Source organism: Festucalex cinctus, chromosome 1 (genome assembly GCF_051991245.1).
Source record: "Festucalex cinctus isolate MCC-2025b chromosome 1, RoL_Fcin_1.0, whole genome shotgun sequence".
NCBI lineage: Eukaryota > Metazoa > Chordata > Actinopteri > Syngnathiformes > Syngnathidae > Festucalex > Festucalex cinctus.
The window spans coordinates 30,985,482-31,013,235 of NC_135411.1; the positions used below are offsets into that span (position 1 = coordinate 30,985,482).

Sequence of the window (27,754 nt, forward strand, 5' to 3'; positions counted from 1 at the left end):
ACCGTGAGAATTCATCTTGCGAGAGCAGGGTTATGATTAAGGGCTATATAAATAAACTTGACTTGAATGTTATGAAAATTAAGTGGTAATGTAAGGTGATAACTTACCATAAAAAGTCATGTTCATCCATCCATCCATCCATCCATCCATCCATCCATCCATCCATCCATCCATTATCTGATCCGCTTACCTTCATAAGGGTCACAGGTGTATTGTTAACAATAATGTAAAAATATTATAGAAAAAACCTAATGTTACAAGAAAAGTATTTTACAGAAAAAATAGTCATAATTTTACACAAATTACGTTATTTTTTCTGTCTGGAAAAAAATGTCAGGAATAAAATCATATTATGACAAAATGCATCAGCCGTAAAATTACTTTATTTTTGTAGTATGAAACAAACATTTTAATATTGAGTGAATATATTTGTATAGTCACAATAAATATTACAACATTCATGTTGTTACAGTTGTGCTCATACATTACACAATCATAATTTGTGAAATATTTACAATAAAAAAAATATCACTTGTATTTTTTTTTCTGGAATGTCTTCTTTAAATAGAATACCATTCATAATAAATTAATTTGTGTTTATTTTTTTAACGACTAGTACACATCATTCCTATTCTGGCACTGTGCAACAGACAAGTATCAGAACAAATATAAAGTTATGTATAGGCAAAACAGTAATACTACAATAATAAAGGTGTAGAATTTCAACTTTGTAAAATGTTATAGTACTTTATTCCCTCACTATGACATGGTTAACTTTTCGCGGTCTTGCTGTTTCGCGAAAAAAAAAAATTTGTGCAATTTTGCATGCATTTTTTTTGTTACAGTAATGTACCTATTTTATAAAAATTATGAAGGTTTGAACATTGAGAATGTTTAAACAGAGAAATGTGAGAACATGTAAATGCCTCGATGAGAAAAGTGTATGAACTGTGTGGTGAGGGGTTTTAGAGCCTTAAAACATTTCTAATAAATGTAAAACATAAAGCTAACTACATCACGGATTTCATTTATTGCGGGTATTTTTTGGAACCTAACCTGTACTTTTAAAAAATGTAATTAAATACTCCTGTGTACTTGTTGATTTGAAGTACAACCTTTGTGTGCATTGTTTTCTATTTGTTGTACATTAATAATTTAAGTTATGAGTATATGTTCCTCTTTATTTTGAAGTGTGCATTTTGTAAAAATTTTACATAAAAGACTAATACAAGAACCTGGATGGGTTTTAGTAAAAGAAAACTACAACTCCCGGTGTGCTTAGCGGTGTAGCCGGAAGTACGTCATCACGTTGTTGGCCCCCTCAGCTGTCAGACTTTGGCCACCCTAAAAAGTGCAGGTTTTTTTTTTTCTTTTCTTTTTTTTTTTTTTTTTTTTTAAAGCAAACTTACTCGAAGTGTGGAGCCCGCGCAACCTTCAATCCAAACCGTGCATCTGCTTCCTAATCGCCCGGTGAACGCTTGGGTTAGCAGCCGGAGGCGTTCGGAGCGCGCAGGGGCGAGCCATTTTTATTTCATTTTTTGCTTTCATCGCTGCTGCTAGTTTTTTTGTTTTTTTTTTCCTGCACGAGCAGCCTGCGATCCTGAGCGGGCGTACGGGTTCGATGCGGGGAGGGAGGGAGTAGAAAAAGGCAAAAAGTCTTTGTGCTTCCCTTCCCCCTCATCAAAGCAAAGGGGAAATGTCTCTGTCCAAAGCAGGTATGTGTGTTTTTACCCCCCCAACACTCACTCGTGCTACTTTTTCCCTTAGGAATGCATAAATATGTATGTGCGTGCGGAAGTCGTTTTTGTAAGCTAGCAACCTTTTAAGAAATGAAAGCACGCCAGGTGGAAAGCTTTGCACGGTGCAAAAAAAGCAAGAAGAAGCTAGTCAGCATGCCTCATAGACTGTATTCTGCAAGTGCAAAGAGTGTGTGTTCGGAAGCTAGCCCCCCCGCTGTTGACATGCTAAATAACATTTGCACTGCAACTAGCATTGTGGCTACGTTCTGTACTCGCGTCTCTATTGTCTTCAAATTGTAAGTTAACGTGATTTTTCGGAGTGAGGGAAAAAAAACATAAAATACACTTTTTGAGCTTGATGTAAACACGTAAGAGTGATTTGTCTTACAAAAAAAAAAAATACAATGGCGACTACAGGTGTTCGTATTTTTGTCGTCGTGACGTATGACTCATTGGTTGTGATTGCTCCTGTACATCAAAACACGTTTAGCCTCGCCTTCGTGCTTTTTTTTTGTTTGTTTTTTTTACTCAAATATTCTCTATTATTAAACAAAAACAAGTAATGCTCCGTGTTGCTGTGTTCAACGTTGGGAAAAATGGACATCGGAAAAATCAAATAAAGGTGCTTCCTCTGCGTCACACATGCACACGCGCGCGCGCGCGCACACACACAGGATGATGATGTCGTCAATTTACATTTCAAGTTCACCGCTTGTGCTGTTACACAATCATTCTAGCGTTACCATGGTGGGGGAGTACACATACTGTGGCTCTCTTTGGCCTACCAAGGCATGTTTTGACTTGTGCTGTAGCTCTTATGTTGACAGCCGGCTGGATGCAAGCAGCTAGCTGCTGCACAGGTTCTCTGCTATGAGCATCATCATGATTACAGGTGACCCTCAGCGAATAGTAAACACCCCTCCAAAAATGCTTAAACCCTAAGTTTACCTCATACTCTGCAGATAAATCTGATGTATTATTATTATTATTATTATTATTATTATTATTATTATTATTATTATTATCACCACATACATTAACATCATTTCATACTTATAACGCTTAAAAAATGGAGAGAGCTAAGAGCTAAACATGTACAATATACTGCAAACCCTCAAACTTTATCCTGATGCGGATTGTGAGAAAAAAAAAATTGATGTCCCTACAAAATGTTTAAAATTGCCTATGTTATTAATTTGAATCGTAAATATACCGCCACCAGAGTGTGAATGTATGAGTGAATGAATGATGCATCCATTGTAAAGCATCTTTGAATGTCCAAAAAAGCACTATATAAATCTGATGCGTTATTATTATTATTATTATTATTATTATTATTATTACAAACTTAAAATCTCCTAACGCTTCAATACAATGCTTCTCAGTTATTTTATGTTTTATTTTTTATTTTTTGTTATGCCCCCCAGGAAGAAGAATTAATTTCGCGCTTTAGTTGTCATTTGGCTATATATATTTTTTTAGTACACCACTACAAAGGAGATAATACTCCCTGTGCACTCTGACAATGTGACACTGCCGCCTACGATAGGGGATATGCAATTACACTTTATTCTAGTATGGCAATAAATAAATAAATAAATGTTCGCCCCTCTCTTTGAGAAGGACTGCTTTAATATCCTGTCAAACTCATCTTCCAACATTTACCTTAAAAACAAAATACCTACATGATTGGATTTAATTTTTTTTTTTAATTCACCAGTAGTGTGCATGTACACAGCACTGGGCGAAAGCTCTGCGTTATTGCAACTAACAACTCAGGTGAAACTTAACCTCTCCCCAACATAAAAATGTCAGTCTCCATTTTAACTGTTACCTTCCCCGGTATGTTTGATTCATGACACTTGGATTGGATTTTGAACCTATTCAGCATTATCCACTGAAAAAGTCACCTATTCACGGTTTTGTACTCTCTGACGTATGGAGAAGCAAAAGTGCCAAAATTAAACAAATTAATACACCATTAAATAATAAAATAAATGTCTCATGAAATAATTAAATGCCATTTATTAATTAAATATGGAATTAAATAAACCAATGATTAACTAATTTGCTCCCAAAAACGTATAAATACGTTCTATTTTAAATGTTTTAAGTGTCCCAAAGACGTATTTGTTATTTAATGTAATTTTTTTTTTTTTTTTTTAAATGCTAGCCCATACAGAAGGCTTTGATGCAGCCTCTCAACTGCAGAGAACGGTTGAAGAAATGACAAAAACGGCCAGCAGGTGGCAGCAGAGCAAAACAGATCAACCAGGGCCATGTTGAAAAAAGCTAAAGGCCTCAGTATGCTTCTGCGAGAGGCTCGCGTGGAGGCGTCACGTCGGAGCTCCGCTCGTGCGTTTGCCTTCCGACTTGTGCGCAATACACATCGGTGTCTGCTGGAGTTTCACACCAAGTCCCGCTGTCGCTATGGCTGGGCCTCCACAGAGTGGCGATTCCTCTGCATTTTATGACGGATTCAGGAAGTTCAATTTAATTCAGAAACACGAAACAAAGCCGGGGGGAGAGTAAGTTCATCACCGTGGCAATTAATTATTGCCAATTTGCACCGTTGTCGGCCGTAAACTAGCCAAAACACAACAGCCATGCGCTTAGCGAACACAGTTTTGTTTTTTATTTTTGTTATTGTTGTTTTCCGCCTCTCGTCCCAGGCACGTATCCACATGCACAGCCGTGGTCTCCGAGCAGGAAGTCGATTTGCGCCGCCAGTTGCCTTCACGGAAACTATCTGGGCGGGGGGCGGGGAGAGAGAGAGAAAAAAAAAAGAAAAAACGCCATCAAACGGACCAATCAGAAGCGAGCTACGCCCCGCCATCTACGGCGTTCAAGGATTGGCGACGTGTGCACCGCAGCCGGCCACGAGCGACGCGCCACTTAAAATTCATGGCTCGCGTCGATCATGTGACCTACGGCGATAAAGCTTAAATTTGCTCACAGTTCTAAACAGATTTGTGAATAAAGATGAAACTTAGCTATATTCCAATGCTAATTGCTGCAAAACGGAAACAGATAGACATATGCTTTGATGAAAGAAGAGACGCTAATCTTTGTTTTGGTAGGTTTCATAGCAAAACACAATATTCTGCGAGCCTTGCAAAATCAGTCAAAATCTAGTAAAACAGCCGGGAGCGAAGGGAATCGCTTCAGTGAAATGAGCATCATAACCACAAATAGGTGAAGGTACCACAGGAAAAAAAAAAAAATGTGATTAGATGAATTTGCGAATGGTGAACCGAGTATTGACAATTCCGAGCTTGCGTCAAGTCAAAATGGCAATCTTCCTCGGTGAAATGATGCCATTCTGTTGAAAACCATTGGACTTTGGATTGTTGTAATTTGATTTGTGAGGTTTATTTTGATATCAAAATGTGATGAAATGTCATTTGGCTACTCTATTTGCTTTTTTTTTTTTTTTTTTCATGCTCGTCAGGCAAAAGCAATCCAATACGCCATGTAAAGGAGCATTTGCAATTGCATTGCATTGTGGAAAATAGAAATTCACAGATGTTCGGAATTGTGGAAGTTCAGTGTAATTACAACATTGAGTGCATTTGGATCACCATGTTAGCGGAAGAGTAGCTAGCGTTGGCCACCGACTGATAGTAAGCCGACTTGATAGCGAACAGCAGCTTGATGGATGATTCTAGTAGAGGTCTAACAAACAGATAAAGCTCCTTTTGGGGTTGTAGACTGTGAAAGCAGGGTGGTAAACTTTTCAAGATGATTCAGAGAAGGGGCCCGATCACAACTGGCGGTAGTGGAAGTTGAAAAATGATCAGCTGTTAGCAGAACAGCTCAACAGAAAGTACAGTAAGTGTTTAGGTGTTTGTGATATTGAAAAAAAAATGGTGCATTTATCACTATTTGTGCACTTAATGAGAAGATTAATAGTGTGTGTATGTTCGGTCTTGCTATCGTTATTTTGCTCTTTTTATATCTATATTGTGTGGTACTCTCGTTCACGCCATAATTTGCGGGGTCTTAGGGCATTATCGAAAGAGCCCAAAATTACACGGACAGGCGTAACTAGGTGCATTTTTCAGCAAATAGTTTGTTCTACACAAAAATTTCCAAGTAGAATAGTGATTCATGATTCAGCAGATGTTTCATTTTCACATGAAAGCAGCGTTCAATTGTTTTTTTTTCCTTTTGGCAAGCCTTTATTTAGTTATTCCTAACTCATGAGTAACCCAAGTTACGAATTTTTGCAATACGAGCAGTCACTTGGCTGAAAAATTCTTCAGAAAAAGTGTCTCCAAGCTGTTGTTTGCCACTCCCAGTTTGTTTGCGGTTAAACTAAATATAAAACAAAGATAATTATCAGTTGTTTGTTTAAAACAACCACATAACTGTTTTACAAGCAAGTCCGCTAGCTAACATACAAGTAGTTAAAAAATATAATACAAAATAGGGCTGGGCGATATGGCCAAAAAATAAAATCTCGATTTGTTGCAGTCATTCAGGACGATTACGATTTTAATCGATTTTAACCTAATAAGTCCAACAAACGTTTACTTAAAGGTTTCATTTATTCAAAAATAATTCCTGTGCAAAATGTTCAGACACCAGTAACGTATACTGATTCTAGATCAGTTTTAACACAAAATTACATCACATAAAAGCATTTGGATGTAACAGAACATAAGAACAACAGCTTTTAATCATCCAGAAGACAAAATTCGATTTCACGATTTAGCAAATTTTCAACGATTCGATTTTTTAAAATGACGATGTATCGAATTAATTCGATTTATTGCCCAGGCCTAATACAAAATGTAAATAGAAGGGCTAACGACACTAGCATCGTTGTTGCTATGCTTATAAACCTATAAGTGATGGATATTTGAACACAAATTGTGCAGCAACACATGTAGACCGATAATATAACAATTTTCTGCTGCGACAAACGATGATTGATACCGCAGCTTAATGAGTCCGCTGCTCTTTATGTATGTGTATGTCTATACAGTGTTTATCGCGGGTTCATCTTTCACGGCCTTGCTGTTTCACTGATTTTTTACAGCGTGCTTTTTTTTTTTTTTTTTTTTTTAACATGCTTTTTGGTTTGTTTATTCTTTTTGGTCTTTGTGTGGCCGTGTCGCTCGAACCCTACGTCCAACTGTGGACATACGTGGATTCGCCTTGACGAGACCTTTGCAACGATGTTTGTCCTATCGCCCCACGACATTGCATTCCGAAGATAGAAAATATATACTGTGCTGTATAACAAGGAAATTAAAAACATGTACTTTGAATGAAAAAAAAAAAAGACTGTAAATTAAATAAAAAAACATAAATGATGAATGAAAAATCATTCATAATAAACTAAAAATCATACAAAAAAAACATATACAATAAATGAAAAATATATATACTATGCTGTATACTGTAATAAATAAAAAAACAAAACATACTTTTAATGGGGAAAAAAATAATGTACATGGAAAAAAGAACATATGTTGAATGAAAAAGCATTTATAATAAAATTTATAATAAAAATCATACCAAAAAGAAAAAACTTTATAATAAACGAAAAAATATATTTATATAATTAACGGAATTAAAAAAAAAAATGTTTATTTTTATTTTTTTTAATTAGCGCAGATTTCCATTATCGCGGGTAGATTTTAACCTGCAATAAATGGGGGAACACCGTATAGCTGCCCCTGGTGGCCAAGGTGCCCAATGCAATGCCCAATGCAAGGAATTTGTTTATTTCAGTGGATAAATATGATTTAAAGGAATACAAGACTTATGAAAGACGAACCAGCTGTTCTGTGAAATGGTTAATTTCAACTCCTCCCTGAAAAAATTGTCAATTTATGTTGAGCGATTATGATTTTATAGTACTTTTTATGAATATTTTTGCATTAAGTACAGTATCGGCCATTTTGGACAGTCACGTGATCATTGTGACGTATCGCGTGCATGAAATACAAATTGAATGACATGGCTGCCAAAGAGACTCACGAGGAATTATTGCGTCTGAAGAACTTCTTCAAAAGCAGTACAGCCACAGAGGACTCGCCAAAGATTTGTGTCCAGCCAAAAGCCGGATGAAACTGGCCGACTCATTTAGCAGGCCGGCTCATAGTGAGTCGATGGGGACCGTCTACAAGTTGCGTGTTCCAGAGCCTCAAATTACCAGTCAAGTCACCATTGACATTGGTCACTCTTGGAAATGTAATTTGTGGGCGGTCCCCAACCTTGGCGGTAAACATCCGGGCCACTTTTACTCTGACAGGCCATGCTACATGTTGTGTGCTAAGCGTATGCTTTAGCTAACATTAGGAGAGGCCACCCCCCTACTGCCCCAGCCCCACACGGAATGACATGAAACCTGACGTGTGGAGGATTTTACTCTGATCAGAATTGGCGCAGGGATAGAAGATGGGATTTTTTTCTTGCCCATCACGTCAACAAACTCCCATTGAAATGAATGAAGGCGGCTTCCGTTTACGCACTGCATATGTCATCACGACAACGTGTATTCACAGTATTCTTATTCTGATACTTAATCGGTTTGAAAGAATATTCAGGGAATAAGATGCCAGAGATATTTGCACTTTTATACTTTATACACAATGCATAATCCAATACTGGAAAATGAGTTATGTCTTGTATTGCTTTAAGGTACAAATGTTTTGAGCTAAGAGCCTGATCAAAGAATGAATTATGAAACTATTAAGTCAAGACATTCCTTTTTTCTGTATATTTTATTTTTGGTAGCTAGCATGTGCCTGGTATTGTTGTGGCCTGTTTGGACACTTTGGGTTCTCCCACACCAGCACCCTTGACAGGGCGTGTGGAAGATTATCAGCACATGAGTCATCCAGTGTGGATGTGTAAAAATCCACTCTGAGGAAAGCTTCCTGACTGCGATTTGCCGCACGGGGTCACGGGCCATTGACACTTTAAACTCGAAGCAATCCAGATATTCTCTTTGGAGCGACGTCGCTATCAAGCCACCCAGGGTGGTTTCCGCTCGCCGGCCTCGAGACATTTGACCCGTGTTGCTTATTTAATAGCTTAACTGTGAAGGATTAGGGACACACTGAAAAGAAAAATGAAATATGTGAAAAAAAAGTTGCAATAACAACGCTGAATATTTGAGGAAAAAGTTGGAATTAGTGTTGTCACTAACGACATTTAAAAAAATCGAGTCACCTATAAATTCCATCGACTAATCGCCACCCCCCCCCCCAAGATTTTTTTTTCAAAAAAACAAATTTTTGTAATTAAAAAAAATATATATTATTTTTTTAGTCCACTAAGGTTGAATGTGAGTTGAATTTAGTGTTTCTAATCTTCTGCACACATATGCACCTATTACACAAACACCAACAAAATTAGCCTATGCGCGATTAGCATTAGCCCTGAATAAACTTGAAACACTTACTTATTGTACTTCATAGTTCAACATATGAAAAATCCAATTCAGTAAAAATATTAAATGGTAAATGGAGTGAACTTAAATAGCGCTTTTTCTTCATCATATGTTTACCTAGCCTGACATATTCGCTTGTCTCATTCAAACATTTTGAGTTGTTGAAGCCTACAATGGCCATTGATGCAGCATCCTAACGGCACAGAAAGGTTTTTCAAATAACTTACTTTTATACTCCTGGATCTCGCGCCCTTACCCTGGTGTTATTGTTTGGTTCCATCCCATTGTAAATTCATAAACGTCACGAGTACTCGCTATTGTAGCTTCATACTTGATAATGCTACTAGCGAATGCTAACCTAGTCAATGGTGTTGCGAAGTGAGTTCGTTTCTAAGGTCCGCCAGCGTTTGCGTGTGCAAACTCCCTTGCGTCTGTTGTTTAGTGCATGGTGGACAACTGGGTCGATTTGGTTCGGTTATTGCACATTTGGTGGCGTAAAACTGTAGCAATAGTCCTTATGGCAAATGCTGGATGACTGTACGCTAGTTGGAGAAGTGAAAAAAAAACACTTGGAGTCTGTATCGGGAGGAGTCTTACTCTGTGCTGTAGTTCGATATAAATACCACCTTCCTATTGCTGACGCACATAGGGCCACTATCTTACGTTTGGCTCCAATAAATTCATTAGAAATCTTTTATTTATTTAGCGATTTTGACGCAGATTGTTTTGTTACCAACATAAGACATGTCGCAATGCTAATTTTCTCCCTTTTCAGTCTAAAGAGACTTAGTTTGTAGTGGTGAATAATTGGTGATAGCCGGTGGGAGTCCGTCAGCAATAAGTGTACGTGCGGAAACACAAAATATTTGTTCTGGCAACTTCCTTGGTGCCGCAAACTTTTTTTTTCTTTCTTTTTTTTTAAATATTAAAATAGCTTTGACGCATGCAATTTTGTGTCGGACAATTTTTTTTGGTCGACTTTTTTTTTTCCCCAGCCCTAGTTGGAATACTTGTAGAGAAAAGATGTAATGTGGCGAGCAAAAAGTTAGAATATTGCAAGAACAAGAATATAAATCAAATTTTACAGGGGGAATTTGGTTTGACTCCTACATTGGCGACATACCCCAAATTGTTTCTGTATGCGTTTGTTTCGGATTAAATGAGTGATTCTCGGAATACTGTAACTATTTTGGTAAAATGACTATAAACATTTTCCTCCGCTTGTAAAATGTAGTTGTTGTTTTTTTTGTTTATTTTTAATCTGAAATCTGAAATGATTAATTGAGTCACTCAAATACTGTAATTGGATCGTAAAAAGAAGTCGAAGCAAAACATCTGCATCAATGCTTCACAGTGATCGTTTATCCTCGATGACTGTTAACTCTTGCACCACTCTGCTGTTTAATCATGAAAAAAAAACCAAAACATTTTAACTCCATTAATTGATGTGGATAATCAGTGCAATAATAGATGCTAAAACTATTCAATATCTGCGGACCTACATAGAATGGTAACTTTTTAAATTTGTCAATATTGATTCTTGACATGTCTGCATTGTCACGTTTTACTTACAGTAAATCAACTGCAGCATCTGTGTCCCCTCCGGTCTGGCGCCGCTCCTCTGGCAACAGTTAGCAGTACGCCAAGTGTGCGTGCTGACATCACAGTCCCCCAAAAAAGTACCCCGACCGACAGTTGTTGCAATTTTGAGCGGATGTGTCACGGCGTATGCACGCGTGCTATGCGACAACGCCGGTATAGTTTATGCTTCGCATGCAGCATATGGTGGGTCACAATATTTGGTGCATTTGCACAATGATTTTGTAAACAAAATGGGGCTGCTTTCAGTACACATTGATAAAATTAGTACAAGTGTCCTTGATGTTGCGGCGTGTGAGTGCATGCATTGTCAAGCATTTCTGCAGCAGTATTTCAAAGGCCAAAAAAAAAAAAGGTTTGGTATGCGAGTTGTTTTTGCATGGCATGTTTTTTTTTTTTCTTTCTGACTAAAGGCCGACATATTTGTCAGGTCACTGCAAGCAGTTTGGTGCTACTTCATCCTGCACAGAGGAAGCACAGTCTATTTTTAACAGTGCACTCGGCGAGGACGCGGTGGCCCTATTTTAGGCTTACGGCTCAAATCTGCCTAGCGTTTGGCTGCAGAATCTCTGAAATATTTGTAAAACGTGTTTCTCTCCCCCTGCTCCCACTTGATCCGGCCAGTGGGGGGTTTACTGAATCACACTTCCTCCTGACTGCTGTGGCGTGACTCACTAACTGGCTGCGAGAGCCAGTCGAAAGTCTTAACTGTCCCACTGCCTTTTTTTTTTTTTTTTTTTCTGCTTCTGTCGGCGAGAGAAGGTGCAGTTGCACGAAACTAGTTGGTCCGAGCAATTGCACACCTGTAGAGTTTAACTCGTCATCCAGTGGCAGGTCAAGAAAGACCTGAAACCCTCGCAAAGTGTGGAAAGAACCAGCGTCCGTGCCAAGAAGCTGTTCTTCCTGTGCGAGGCCACAGGTTGTGTCATTCTGTTAAAGGGAAGTCCCGGCGATGGCTGCTGGTAAAAGAACGTGTTTATGAATGAACTCTTGTCACGGCTCCAAACGCAGAAAGCCCCTCGTGGTAAATTTCAGCAGTTCACTACACCGCACGCAGCTGGTAAATCACGCCAAATGCCCTGATAAAATAAAGACGCGTTGTCGACGGCGTATCAGAAAGATGGATTGATTTCCCTTTCCAGCACCCCACCACCCACCTCCATTTGGGTCATCATACCAGTGTCGGTTAGTCATTAGTCCGCCCTTCTCCTCTTGCAGGTCTTCTGCTTGTTGTTCACCTAATCTCCACTTAGATAACACGTCATTGCTGGAGTTTCTGTTACAAAAGCAGTACACCTCGGTCTTTTTGCTGTTTTTTTGTTTTTCACATCACAATAAAGCCGTCAAAGATCCTTTGAAAACACAAGAATCATCATCATTCACAGACAAATTTTCAGCATTTTAACTGCAGACCGCCCGGCCAATAATGGCACATTTAAAATATGCAAAAATAACCTGAGTTGTTATTTTGTTTGTTTTGATTTTGCAGATTGTTTTCCTTTTTTACACATAACAGGACAAATATAGCGACATCATACCACCCCCCCAAAAAAAACAGCAAAAAATCACCAATTATGCCATTAAAAAAAAAAAAACTGTTTCAAAGGTAAACACTAAATAACAAAGTATTGTAAAACTGCTAAATGTTCTACTTGTAATTCAAGTCTTTATTGATGTAACCACAAAAAGTTATTTTAATTGTTGTAATTTATTTGAATAAATCAGCTGATTTTTTTTTTGTTTTTTTTTCCCTACCAAGTAATCAGAATTGGCATCTGCCTCAGAAAAAAATCTGTATTGGTCGGGCCCTAATTTTAACCTATTTTTAAAACGTCGACAATCGAGTGTCCTGTCACCAAGTAGATGTCTGTTATAGTTCCAAGATTGACCTGTGAGAGGCAGCATGGTGCCACAGTGCATCAAGACTTGTGGGAAATGAAAACAAGAAAGAATAGTAGTAGAAGAGGCAATACAAGAAGCTAGGCTTTCTGTTTTCTCTTTTGGTAAGAGCAGTAGGGATCAACATTTTTAGAATTGACTATTCAAATAATTACCCTGTTTGATAAATTGAATAATCCACAAAAAAAAAAAGATTTTCCATAACAAGCAACATGCATGTGAGGTGCAGGTTGTCCCCTCTGGGTCATTATCCTCACATTATACTATAGTATCTGTGTCTTTGCGTGCGTATGGTTTTAAAAGATGCGTGACATGGCATGATGAATGTGATTATTACTTGTTTGGTCAGTAAAACGATTATCAGACAGTAGTTGACCACACACACAAGGCAACAAGGCAATGTAATTGTAAATGTTGAACAGGTTAGCATTTCAGATTGTCCAATGGAAAAATAACAAAAAACAAACTTATACGGGCCTTTGCTGACTTTGATCGAAAGGGGGGGAAAATGCTGGTTGGGCCTAATTATTGGTATGCGTAAGGTGATGTACAGAGCAACCAATTAAGTTGATTAATCGTTGACAATGTTGATGATTGTCCATGAGTTGCACACTGCAGTACTTTGTTGCATAATTCAGCCGTGCTGTTGATTTCATTCTCAACTTGTTTGTGGTCAAAACAAAGTGTTGCCGACACTGAACACACATTGATGTGCATGCCAGGTCTTTCATTGGTGATGTCACTTTGCTTTTCAATACCTTTTGTCGGTGTATGTGTGAATAATTTTGATGTCACGTAATGTATTTCGAGAGAGAGACTGAATCGAAGTACCGTATTTTCCGCATTATAAGGCGCACCTTCAATGAATGACATATTTTCAAACTTTTTCCATATATAAGGCGCTACAGTAGAGGCTGGCGTTACGTTATGCATCCATTAGATGGTGCTGCACTAAAGGAAATGTCAACAAAACAGTCAGATAGGTCAGTCAAACTTTATTAATAGATTACAAACCAGCTTTCTGACAACTCCATTCACTCCCAAAATAAATAAACAGCTGTTTTATTATTTTCTCTGAGGTAAAGTATTAGTATTAGCTAGCGATCCAAGATGGCGGGATCTTCTGCGCATGCGCGTCACCGGTTGTGCAGGGTCACCGATAGCGTCTTGACAGCGAGACCTGTTGCGGCTCAATATTGATCCATATATAAGGCGCACTGGATTATAAGGCGCATGGTCAGCTTTTGAAAAAATTCAAGGCTCTTATGTGCGTCTTATAGTGCGGAAATACGGTACTGAAGTCAAAATCAGTATAGTTTGATTCTCATTGTCCCACGAGATGCAACAGAATTGAATAACAGCTCCAAATTGTGAAAACAGACAATACTATAAATATAAAAAATATATATATGAAAAATACTGCAGTTGGCTGGCAATCAGTTCGTGGTGTACCCTGCCTACTGCCCGAAGCCAGCTGGGATAGGCTCCAGCACCCCCGCAATCCTTGTGAGGAGCAAGCGGTTAAGAAAATGGCTGGATGGATATCTGAAAAATATAAGAATACATTATAATATGGAAGGTTGTTTTGTTTTGTGTTTTTGTGGAAGTCTGTAACATTGCAAATAATGAATGGCTTGTCTTGTTTCTCAGGGAAGAAGAAGAACCCTGGGCTGAAGCTGGCCAAAGAAGTCTTTGCGCAGCCCCAACCAGCAGTAGCAGCGTATGTATATCTCATCTATATCTAAAACTGTATATCAGTCATTCTATATCTATGCAGAGAAACTTGCAGCCAGATCCAGAAATTCTACTTTTCTGGGCAAGAAATGCATGACAGTTATTTACCAGTTATTTAAATCTATAACTATTAATAACACACTTTCATGTTAATTGAATACATCTTTGACTGTCAAATGAAACTGAACTGATTGTTATATTTGTAAGCACGCTTAAAAAAAAATTTGAGGTCTTCATTTCTCGACATATGGTCAATTTGACCTCTAAACTTTTGAATGCACATGTCCAAATATTTCAGCACTTCTTGCACAATTTGCTGTTCTCTAACAAGGAAGTGAATGACAAAATTCACAGTAGGCGTTTTTAGGGATACTTGACTTATTGAGCCATTTTCAGCAGTAAGAAGATAATCTTTTGTTTATAATTCATGTGATAACTTCATTATCCTTCATGAACAATTATCTTTAAAAACAAAATTTTCCACATGCTGTCACCTGAAGATGACAATCATGACATCACCTGTGCTTACGAAATGGGGCTCAGTTTGCTGAACAAACCCAGAAAACAGGTGAGGCGTGATTGGTTGCTACCTATTTCCTCACCACACATGATGTCATCTTCAGTTGACAGCAAGTCAAAAAATGTGTTTTTTAAATGTATTAGTTGTATATGAAAAATAATGAAGTTATCAAATATCCCTTTAACTTATTTACTCCCTGCCATTTTCACAGAAGCAATCCCCTTCGCTCCCGGCTGTATAACTGGATTTTGACCCACAGAATATTGTGTTCTATTGCTGTAAAAACATGGAGCCTACCAAAAGAAAAATTAAAGTCTCTTCTTTCATCAGGACAAGTTTATTTGTATCTGTTTCCGTTTTGCAGCAATTAGCATTAGAATATAGCTCAGATCATTATTCACAAATCTAATTAGAATTGTGAGTATTTGAGCTGTTTTTCAACATGGCCCTGTTTTAGCTCTTATACTCTGCTACCACCTCCTGGCCGTTTGTGTAATAACTGCCATTTCTTCAACCATTCTTTGCAGTTGAGAGGCTGTATCAAAGCCTTCGTTCTGTATGTTCTAGCATTAAAAAAAAAAAAAAAAAAAGTATAAATACTGTACATCTTTGGGACACTTAAAACATTTAAAATAGAACATATTTATATGTTTTTGGGAGCAAATGACTTAAGGACATGGACTTTCATGCCTTTCCGTGACTGTTCCAATGTCAATGTCAGTGTGATTCTGTGACACTCGCTAAGTGGTCACTTTCATCCGAGAGCATCCTGTTTGAAGCCTCACAATGGCAAAGTATTGGTGATCAATGGTTTAGGCATGGTTTTGGTCTCATGATGTCAAAATGTGAACAACATGACGAAGAAGACTGTTTCATTACCAATTGTAATTGAATCAGTTGTGGAATTTGTCGTTCAGTGTCTTGTTAGAGAACAACACGTTGTGCATGATGGTCTGAGATATTCAAGGTGGACTCACATGTGCATTCATGTTTACAGAAGGTCAAAATAAGCTGCCCTAGAAAGATGATAGTCTGCAGCCAAAAAAAAAAAAAAAAAAAAAAAAAGGACATGAGCGCCCAAGACAGGATTTCTATCCACAGTACACGATTAAACGATTCCTCCTTGTAGGCCCCCTCGAGATCTCGACTCTAAAGCGTGCGTCACAATCGGAGACCAGGTAAAGTCCTCTCAGATTTCTCCCAACCGAATGCATGTAAATCTTCATACGTGATGACTTAACACGATGTCTGTCCAGAACTTTGTGGTGAAAGCGGATGACTTGGAGCAGATTGCCGAGCTGGGCAGGGGAGCGTATGGCGTCGTGTACAAGATGAGACACGTGCCCAGCGGCGTGATCATGGCTGTCAAGGTAAGCCGTGTTGGATGGCTCCCGGGTGGAATTTGCAACATTCGGACCGGACGGAACGTGAGCTTCTAACGATGACATGGCTTGTCCTCCGCAGAGGATTCGAGCCACCGTCAACACACTGGAGCAGAAGAGGCTCCTGATGGACCTGGACATCTCCATGCGGACGGTGGACTGCTTCTACACAGTCACTTTCTACGGCGCCCTCTTCAGAGAGGTCAGCCAATTGCGCCAGTCCTCGTTATTTTGGCGTCGTGAGGTGCTCGAGTGACTTTTTCTCTTCAGGGTGACGTTTGGATCTGCATGGAGTTGATGGACACCTCGTTGGATAAGTTCTACAAGAAGGTCATTGAGAAAGGCATGACCATCCCCGAGGACATCCTGGGCAAGATCACCGTAGCTGTACGTAATCAGAATCAGTCACTCAACACATTGAATTCATTGCGACTGTCACTCGACGATGGTCTTTGTCCCACCTCTCACTTCCTCCTCAGATTGTAAAGGCATTAGAGCACCTGCACAGCAACCTGTCAGTCATCCATAGAGGTAAGCACAGAAAAGAGAGGTCCAGGTTCCACTTTGTCGTCACTTTATTTTTACTTTTGTCTCCTTCCCCCGCATGTCTCTCTAGATGTGAAGCCCTCCAATGTTCTCATCAACACTCAGGGCCAAGTGAAAATGTGCGACTTTGGCATCAGCGGCCACCTGGTGGACTCCGTGGCCAAGACCATGGATGCCGGCTGCAAGCCCTACATGGCAGTGAGTCGCCATCTCACCTAATGCTTCATTTAGTACACTTGTTTTAATATTTGTGCATTCAATGAATGATCATTTGCTTTATGTGTTTTTCAGCCTGAGCGCATCAACCCAGACCTCAGCCAGAAAGGCTACAGTGTCAAGTCGGATATATGGAGTCTCGGTATCACCATGGTGAGGCCGCTGCAAAGAACAACCACAAAAACGGAACAAATTAAATGAATACAGGGAGTCCTCGAGTTACGCCGGATTTTCGTTCCTAGGCTAGCGATGTAAACCGAATTTCGACTTAAGTCGAATTTCCCCATTAAAATCAATATTTACATCAAAATAATTTGTGTAAAAAAATCTAAAATACATTAAAATAAAGATATAAGATGCTGTATTTACCATTACGGCTTAGAGGTGGATGGAAAAGAAGAGGGGGAGGCTTATGTGGAAAAAAAGAGGGTGGGGAAAAAAAACAAAAAACAGATACTCCCACAGTGCATAAGCGCTAGCACTAGCTAAGGGCTAAATAGAGCACGAGGGGAAAACACAGCTAGCTGTATGGCGGACGAGGAGCCAAAATGGCGGACGAGGCCCAAAATGGTGAACCAGGCGTAAATGTTGTTAAGTCGAGTGCGCCTGAACTCGAGGACTCCCTGTACCTTGATGATAGTGACCAGCAAAAGTCCATGGCAACATTTCTGTTCATGGAATATCGCTTGTCTTGCTGTTTGCAAACCAAGTGTAGAAGATGGCTGTCACAATATCTATTAGCATTCATAATTTGGTTCATTAAAGATCGGTCAATATTCAGGCATGAAAATCTTTGAAACCAAAATAGGTCACCGATGTGAATTGTGGAGATCATTGAGAAAATATTTTGGGGTGGGGGTTGGGTGGGGCCGTTGGTGACCCGAGAGTCAGTTTATCAGTGAACACCCTTTGGGATGGGCACCAAAGACTGTTGTGAGTGAGCAGTAGTCGATGTTGGTAATTTTCTATGCACTTGAACGCAGCGGGGTACGCGCAGCCCAGCGTACTGGCGTCACGCACTCGCGTTGGATTTCATTCACGCTACGTTTCCTGTTTTGAGTGGGATCAAGCGAGATTTGACAGCCGACAAGCCAAATGAGTGAAGCGTCACGGTTCCTAGTATGTTTTGGTTGAGCCTGTTTTTTTTTTCTTTACTTCATTATCAGTGGCTCACGTGTTTTAACTTCATAATGTTTTATTATTTTACAGATTTTATTTAATGAAAAATGTTAAATTGAATGTTCTATTTCAAAATTATTATTTGATTGTTAAATAAATTAACATTTATTACAACAAACAGCAGAACAAAAGTACCGAAAATTGGTACTGTTCGGTACTGGTATTGATAACCCGATACTAACAATTTGAACCGAACCGGTTCAAATGCGAAAGGTACCCATCCCTACTTGAACATGCTGTTTTTTCAAACATCCATCCTTGGTCCAATAAATGCAGCAAAGATGTTCGCATTTTCCCAAACTGTTTTTCTTGACACTGTAAAATTTTGAACATTTACATATGCCATCCCTTCGTCTACCGCATGTCCCCAAACCGTTTGACGAGTGCCCGACAAATATTAACGGGCAAAATTTTGGTCCAAGCGCTTCTCACCTTTTTCACCCCTGACCTGTTTTCATGGCTGAATATTACATTATGAGCAAAACCTTCAGGAAAAACCTACTACAAAATCTCAAATGCGTGAATGGGGCGGCATGGCTCAGTGGTAGGTTGTTTTTCATCCGTGAGGTTGGAGGTTGGATCCTCACCCCTGGTGACCATGTCAAAGTGTCCTTGAGCAAGACACTGAACCCCGATTTGCTCCCAGTGGACCTGGCAGCGCCTTGCATGGTAGCAGCCGACCACTGGTGTATGAATGGGTGAATTGTAAAGCGCTTTGGGCACCATAATGTGTAGTTAAAAGCGGTATATAAATAGCGGTCCGTTTATCATACAGATTTGCCAATTATTGGCACATTAACCCATTCAGGCTGGGAGCACGTGACTGCTCTTCTCCCTTTCAACCCAGGAGAGCGGATATGTCATTTTATTTTGTTTTGAACACAGCCACACACCAGTTATAAGAGGGTGTGCACACTTATGCAGCCACATAAATTCATATATTTTTGCTTCTGCCTCTCAGATTTATTTTTAAATCAGTTCACTTGCACAGGTTATTGCTCACATGAAAGTAGACTTTTCCTATCCACTGAATGGTGTGGGTGTGTGTGTGCATATGCTGTGTGTTTGCCAACCTAGATCGAGTTGGCCATCCTGAAGTTCCCCTACGAATCTTGGGGTACGCCCTTCCAGCAGCTCAAGCAGGTGGTGGATGAGCCCTCTCCCCAGCTCCCTGCCGACCGCTTCTCGCCGGACTTTGTAGACTTCATCTCCAAGTGGTGAGCCTCACTTCCCAAAGGCTCTTATCCTTCCCATTCCTCCTAGCTCATTCAATGTCAATATCAGGATTTTTACCTTCAAAGCAACCTACTCTATGTGTATGAATAATCCATATTTGATTTGATTTGATTTGATTTGGTTTGATTTATTGAAAATATAAACATACAAACAAAAAGCAGATAAACAAAGAATTAAAAAAGAAAAGAAGAACCCCATAAAATCATCAATTAATCATAGTTTACATGTTCAAAAGGGAGTAGGAAGAAGTTAAAATCTTTAGTCCTACCCTTTATACATTATATATTTAGACTTATCTCATTATTAATACAATACTAGGTTAATATTTTTAAATATAAAATGTATAAGCCTGGTTATGAATACAAGTGCACTTGGACATCTGTGCATTTGCCAGCAACATATGTATATGCTTTATTCATTGAGTTTTTTTGTTTTTAATTTTATTTTATTTTATTAAATGCTGCAAAGGTGGGAGGGAAAAAAAAGCAAAAGCCGCACTTTTTGTTGGTGGTGGTAAAGCAAAAAATGGGCAAGTGTCCACCAGGGGGCATTGTTTTCCACCTTATTGATTTGAGCCTTCTCGTGTGTCTTTCCAGCTTAGGAAAGGAGCCTAATAAGAGACCAGCCTATACAGAATTAATGGTAAGTCTGTTTTTGCAAATTGTTTTAATCACTTCTTTTGAAGGTGACTTATTGAAAGCAACCCTACATTTTTTTTGTATCAACTCCTTTAGGTCGTTAGCATTCACATATATGGAAAAACAAAGCATATTTTTCTCCATATAGTGATGTTTTAAGAAATATAAACAACATACAGTAGCTATATGTTTAATATTTACTCACCTTTTAATTATACTATATATTTTTCATGTTTCCTTCCACATTCCAAAATCATGTAGCATTGAAGTCTAAATTGTCCGTAGGTGTGAATGTGGCAGTTGATGTACGTGTCCTGCGATTGGCTGGGGACCATTTCAGGGTGTATCCCGCCTCTCGCCCAAAGTCTGCTGCAATAAACTCGAGCTCGCTCGTGGCCCGAATGAGCACTAGTGCAATAGAGTACGCATACATGGATTGATCATTTTAGCTATGTATCGATATTTCTGGAATCAAAACTACAAATAATAAATCCATGCAAATGTGTATATATTTTTAATACAACAATTCATTAAGCTTTACAATTTCCACTTATTAAGTTGCAAGCTATTGGGATGCCATATGACTGAAAAATAATATGTCGCTAAATCAGGGTTCTCCAAACTACGGCCCGGAGGCCATTTGCGGCCCGCCGTCCATTTTTCAGTGGCCCGCGACATATGCTAAAAATGGCATTTGACTCAGTTCAAATAAAATATACAAAATGAAAATGTTTGGAGATGGTCAAAGTAAAAAACTGGTGCCATTCCAGGTTATTTTAGTTAACTAAAATTAATGAAAAAATTTAAATTCAAAAAACAATATTGTTACCGAAATAAAATAAAAATAAAAAAACTATAGCAAACACGTCCTTCTTTTAAGTCTTTGGTAATTAATTTAATGCAAGAGCCTTTGGGGATGATTTTAAATGTGATTTTTAGTAGATTTATTTTTTATATAAACCGGAATAATGACGTTTGAAAGTATGTCACACAGAAGTGACGTCATCTAGCAGCAGCCAATAGAAAAGCACCTTCAGATGATGTTGCTCCCAGTTTTGTTGTTTTTTTTAAAAATATTGCACACAAGTCATACACATTTAAAAAAAATAATAATAATAATAATACTGAAACGAACAAACTGAACTAAAACTAAGCATTTCTTAAAGAGCTAAACTAATACAAACTAACAGAACCACGCTGAAAACTAATAAAAACTAATTAAAATGAAAAATTGCAAAATTATAATAACCCTACTGCCATATTACAAATAAATTGGTCTATATACTGTAGCATTTTTCTAAATATGCAAAAGCACAAATAATTTATTTGTGCAATTTTTAGAACTAAACACAATTTCTCTTCATAACATTATGTGGCCCTTGCGTCCTTCTGATTTTCTGTATACGGCCCTCAAATGAAAGTTTGGACACCCCTGCGCTAAATGTATGTATTAGGGGTGGGAATCTCTGACATGAGGCCGATTCGATATGTATCTCGATACACAGGTTGCGATTCGATTGAAAAACAATTATCTTTCAGAACAGAACGGTTCGATGCGGTTCGATTAAGTTTGGGAACGATACGATTTTCGATTCGATACGATTCATTTCAATATTCAAAACTTATAGTGACATTTGTTGCTTGTAAACATTAATCTTAAAACACCACAAATTTTTACAGTATCTACAAATGTGTAAAAAAAAAAAAAACAACAACAAAAATGTCTTCTATATTTTCATACATTGAATCAATTGTTTAATTAGACCGCAACAAAGGGCTGGGCGATATGACTGAAAAATGTATCAGGCTAAATGCTTATTAGTCGTTATTGAGAGTTATAATTGTTTTTTATTATTTTTTTATTCAAAATAAGGATCAGGAAAAAAAGGCTGATAATTCAATTTGAAATATAAATATTTAACCTTTAAAAAGACACCAACACAATTAAACAGAATATGTGCACATTGTGAAGTATTTCAGAAACATAAATTTAAGACATGAAATAAACCTACCGTCCAGCCAAAAGAAATATGAAGCCACCTTATGGAACAATAAATCTATCAAACACATTTTAACCACTTCATATATCCAAAAATATTTCCAAAAGTGCCCTTCCCTTTTTATTTACAATTTTTGTTTTTAACAATATTTGTTTTTCTTTTTCCATCATATTCATTTTTGGTTAATGTATGACATCTTTTTGTTTTTTTTTAATCTGAGACAAGATGATGACCACAGAATCACTACTGTTTATGTTTTGTTTTTTTGGGCTGTCGTTCATTTTGCGTTTGATGTCGTAATCGCGGGCACGTCTCAGTTCTCCTATCTGCTGCTCATGCTAGTTGTAGACATTGACAGGGAGCCACAAACTGAGAAATGAGATACTTGCAGTGTGCTTTTAGCATAGCTGGTGTGTTGGGCTGTGGGACATACCTGTGTGGTTTGAATCCATGCATTGGATCGTCACGGGAGTTATTCTTTTTGGCTCGCGCGCAGTACCAACGCCGGCCCGGGACATACAAGTGCACCGAGAGGACTCGATAGCCATGGGAAATACCGAGATGTACGGCACCGGCTTCTGCTAACTGTTGCATGTTGTCACTCGTTGTGCGCCCGCGCGCCGTGTCGCGAGCACGGCGTTGACGGTAGGCTCCTCCCCAAGGTGCGTAACGTCTTTGCATTATGTTTACAACATCCGGGGAATGAAGCGTCTCTGAGCGCTACTTTGCTAGCTTTCTGTAAACAGGGAAGTAGCTTGAATAGTGATGCTACTGAAATGTAAACAAAACAAGTAGAGCACGGCGCAGAACTCTTGCTATTGTTATGAAAACCATAAAGCCTCACTCGCAACCGATTCACAGCCACGCGATATCCGGTCCACAGCTTTACAAGCAATGTATCTAAGAATTCCCGGCGGATTTTGTATCGGTTGACAAGTCTGCTACCGATACGGTCGTTTAGCTCCCCTTGACGACCGATGGTTCGGTCGAATCGGTTTTTTGTCCCACCCCTAATGATAATCTGTGGTTATGTAATAAGTACATGCAATAGTTCGAAGGCAGTTCTTTTCTAGGTCAAATTATCATCAAAGGTTTTTACTTTTTATAAACAAGGAGATTAACTCAGTTTTAAGTTTGAGCACGATTTCCATGTTGTCACAATGCGTTTATATGCTGATGGGAAGTTAACATGCCACCTTACACCTACAACACAGAAGTGAGTCAAGTGTGTTATGACATTAATACTGCGTTTAGTGTGTTATCAGATAGATATGTGATAGATGACTAATTCCGGCTTGTTTACAAACTGGGTTCTGTTGCTGTAGTAATTGAACACCATCGTAAACTAAAGATTTGCGTGGCTGTTGCGCGGTTGCACTAACTGTTAAAAAAAAAAAAAAATGGAGAAAACAGTGTAATTTACAAAGCACACACGGTAAAATGTGTCACTAATTGAGATGGTGAGCAGAACGCACCTCGGTGCACCAGTACTATTTACGTGTATTTAAAAGAGGTAATATGCATTTATTTGGAGAGAAATTGTCCACCTTTATGCAAATGAGCCTCACTGATGCACAATATCGAATTAACTAACAACAGCGCTAATTATATGCAGTTTGAGTGACGCATAACGTATAAAATGCTTGTGTAACCTTGGCGCTCCTCTGTGGAAGCCTCGTTTTCATATCAGTCAAACAATTGCATCAATATTTTGGACACTAAATGAATGACTGACTCTGTCTTAGGCACGCTCTACATCAGGGGTGGCCAAGTTGGGTCCTCGAGAGCCCCTGTCCAGCCTGTTTTCCATGTCTCCCCCCTTCAGCGCAACTGAATCTAATGATCAGCAATCAGCAAGCTTTGCAGAAGCTTGTTAACGAGCCCGATCATGAATCAGGTGTGTTAGTGGAGAGAAACATGGAAAACAGGCTGGATAGGGGCTCTCGAGGACCCAACTTGGCCACCCCTGATCTACAGCTTAATCCATAAACTCCAAAATATTGAGGCGATTGTTGTGATATTTTCTGTGATCAAAGTGGGCATACGTCGAGGTGTCCATGTGAATTTTGTTGACGACTGATTACACTTTTCTGACAATCCCGTTTGCATCTCCTTGGTCAGGACTCTAAGCTCGAGTTCTGATCATTTCATCTTTCAATAATCATCATAATAATACAAGTTCTTTGTACTTGAGAACTTAATGCAAAATGTTAAGTAAAAAAAAAAAAAAAGCGCAAAGCCAGCATTTATACTTTGCCATGTGTGGCAATCAGGGAGAAAACAAGTGCAAACTGCACTCAGCGGTCAAACTTTGTGGACGTGTTTGTGCTGGTATATCATTTGCACATGATCCTTTTTGAATAGGACGTTAACTCATTTACTCGCAGCCATTTTCACTGAAGCAACCCCCTTTGCCTCCCGGCTCTTTTACTGGATTTTGACTGATTTTGCAAGGCCACAGAATATTGTGTTCTATTGCTATAAAAACTTGAAACCTACCAAAAACAAATTACAATCTTTTCTTCCATCAGGAAAAAAAACTATATTTCAATCTGTTTCTGTTTTTGCAGCTATTAGCATTAGAATATAGCTAAGTTTCATCATTATTCACAAATCTACTCAGAATTGTGAGGAAACAGCTGGTTTTCATCATGGCCCTTGTTGATCTGTTATACCCTGCTGCCACCTACTGGTAGTTTTTGTAATTAGTACCATTTTTCACCTGTTCTCTGCAGTTGAGAGGCTGATAGCTTTCTGTATGCTCTAGCTGACAGGGATGAGCAAACTCTGTTCTCGGGGGCCGGAGTCCTGCAGGTTTTGGAGGTTTCCCACTTCCAATGCAAGCTGACCAAAGATGTATTTATACCCTTTTTTTATATATATATATATATATATATATATATATATATATATATATATATATATATATATATATATATATATATATATATATATATATATATATATGCTAGAGCGGCTCTAGCATATAAAAAAAAATGAATAAATACATCTTTGGGACACTCGATACATTTAAAATAGAACGGGAGCAAATGAGTTAAGACAGAACAAATTGTGGGTGCAAATGAAATGCAACAAATGGCACTGCCAGCGCACGCAGCTCATTCATTGTGGATTCAACTGTTGCTGTAAGGTTACATGGACCCTGTTGTCTTATAATGACGCAAAACAGCTGTTATTGAATATTTCTCACCAAGTGCTTGGCCTCCTCTTTCCAACGCAGAAACATCCGTTTTTCACCCTGCATGACTCCAAAGAGACAGACGTGGCCAGTTTCGTCAAGGTCATCCTGGACGACTGATGGGTGTGGTGGGGGGAGTAGGCGCGACCTCTCCGTCAAAGCTCCGATGGCCTACCTTCTTTTTTTTCTTTTTTTTTTTGGTTGTTTTTGTGAAGAATGAATTCAAAATTAAAGCGAATCCCCCTGGCCCCAGCTACTGGAATGACAGACTATCATGCAGCCGCACTCAGCAGGGCGCGGCCTGACGACTGACGGCAGCACCGGAGCAGGAGAGCGCTCAAAGCAACTGGAGAGGTTTGACGCAAACTAATATGAATTTTTTTGTGTTTTCTTTCATTTGTTTGCCCCCACCTCTTTTACAGAACCAGCCATTTTTTTTCAATAATTTCAACCTTTCATCTTTTATCAGAAGCTATATTTACATTATCAGCATCTCTTCATACTGTATATTGTCAACGTGTGTATGAAATTTATTCTGATCGTATCGGCGCATGAAAGGCAACGCTGACGAGGGAGGACGCATCTCTTTGTCAGGCCCGTCAGAGCCCGACTCGGGTCCTCCACTGTTGCTATGGATACCACCTGGAAGTATTGTGGTCCACCCAATCGAGCTCACAGTTACTCCTTCTGTGTGCCAGCAAATTGTGTGTGTGCTGTTGTTATTTTTTTTTTTTAATATTCTGTCCTGCATTGTGATTTTTATTTTGGGTTGCATTTAAAGAAAAAAAAATGTTTTTGCTTCTTTTTTCTCATTTTTCTGGAATCTTTACATATGAAGCACTGGCGTGATGTGACAAAGAAGCGAGTCTGAGGAATGCATGCTCATAGCTGCTTATGCTTGGTGTTGAGCAACACGTATCTTGCTGATATTCTGCGATACTGTTCACATTTCCAAGTCTGGGCCTCTTTTTTTTTTTTCTTTTTTTTTTTTTCCTGCTTTGTGTCGCAGAATACTACACAAACGTCTGAAAAGGAAGTACAGAGTGAGAGATGTGAAAAATCATGGCAGCCATGATCTTTGCAAATGCCTGAACGAGACCACAAAGTGTGACAAAGTAGTATGCGATACAAAAACCCCTGAGAAAACAAAATGGAGTGCTTAATATTAGTTGTGCTCCACAAATGGCTGAAAAGAAGCACAGAGGGCTTCAGAGCGCTGTGCTATGCAAAAGCCAGAAAGAGGCCCGTAAGCAACATCGTGTCCTGTGCAGGCATCCAACTGGCACTGCATCATGACCACGGCTGCCTCAGTCTCGTTTCTTTGTTTTACACACACCTGTTTGCTTGACCTTCTTATGCCTTACACACATATACACACACACAGTATGTTAGGGGAATAATTTATATGTTGAAGATGTAAATACTGTCTACCGTCTGTTTTGTTTTTGTTTTGTTTTTTTAAATGCGACACTGTCTATGACCCTGACAGTGCAGCTGAGTGTCAGAGTGTTTGGTAGTAGTTTTTGTTTTAATGCAGTGTGACATGCACATACAGTACACACATAACACATATTCTCGCCGGGCCAGCTGACTGACTGGCCTATTTTGGATGTGCTGCTCAGGTTTCTGCGCTCTTTCCTTGAGAGCTCGGCCCGCGTCTATGCAGAGTCACGCATCAAGAGGGCCATGTGGTCTTCTCACTCACCCACAAGTGTTCAGACTGTGATCATGTCAGGAGTGTTTGCTCTGGTTTACACTGTAGTGCCACTTCTGTCAATATAATACATAAGAAAAAGTCCAAGAGTATTTATGAGAATAAGGGAAAGTTAGCAACACCGCAAACAAGCTGCGGTTTATTTTTCCTCAATTAAAAAAAGAAAAAGTGGAGTTCTTGGACAGCCCTTCCCTTGTGTCAACGTGTTTTTTCTTTTCTTTTTTCTTTTCTTTTCTTTCAACATGGATCACAAGAATTGAACACTTGCTCTACCTCTTACTCCTTCACTCTATTTGCCACCTCTTCATTTGGTGGGACTGACAAACTTGAACTGTGGAAAGACAAAAAAAATTAAATCAATAAAGGCTTTATTGTTCAGTATGTGGTTGCTTTCATTGAATGCAATTGTCTGTTGGAGGATTATCAATGCAGAGTTTAAAATGTTAATGTTAAAGCTTTTTCAGCATCATGAACATCAAAAATCTCTGACTTTTTAACTGACTGCGCCAATCAGTTTGTATCGTACCTTTATTGTGGAGTGTTCCGAGCAAACGCTCCAGTTTCTTGAGGGTTGGCAGGGGTGGAATTTGAGGTCATGCTCGTCCCCATGGACATGTAGTGTTATATTAGCTAGCGAACGACTCAAATGGGATTGAACAAGCACAAGCTTGACAAACAGGCTGCAGTTGCGCTTTTCGCCAGAGGTGGCAGTCGTGAGTGAAATGACAAACTCCCCAATGCATCT

The 27,754-nt window shown here is 38.9% G+C and overlaps 1 protein-coding gene across 1 annotated transcript; it reads left to right on the plus strand.

Annotated features, from left to right (window-relative positions):
* The first annotated feature begins 1,307 nt into the window (after positions 1-1,307).
* LOC144023302 (dual specificity mitogen-activated protein kinase kinase 6-like) lies at positions 1,308-27,390 on the plus strand. The gene is made up of 12 exons (XM_077528584.1): positions 1,308-1,715; positions 14,296-14,365; positions 16,029-16,077; positions 16,156-16,269; positions 16,364-16,483; positions 16,552-16,668; positions 16,761-16,812; positions 16,898-17,025; positions 17,119-17,196; positions 19,300-19,439; positions 20,055-20,100; positions 25,338-27,390. The coding sequence occupies exons 1-12, from the start codon at positions 1,697-1,699 to the stop codon at positions 25,413-25,415; spliced, it is 1,011 nt and encodes a 336-aa protein (XP_077384710.1). The 5' UTR covers positions 1,308-1,696; the 3' UTR covers positions 25,416-27,390.
* The last annotated feature ends 364 nt before the right edge of the window (positions 27,391-27,754 follow it).

Bases quoted from the DNA above. Each gene is read 5' to 3' on its own strand.
- LOC144023302 (XM_077528584.1), top strand. The intron at 14,366-16,028 runs GTATGTATATCT...TCCTCCTTGTAG, and splicing joins CCCCAACCAGCAGTAGCAGC to GCCCCCTCGAGATCTCGACT. The intron at 17,026-17,118 runs GTGAGTCGCCAT...TGTGTTTTTCAG, and splicing joins GCTGCAAGCCCTACATGGCA to CCTGAGCGCATCAACCCAGA.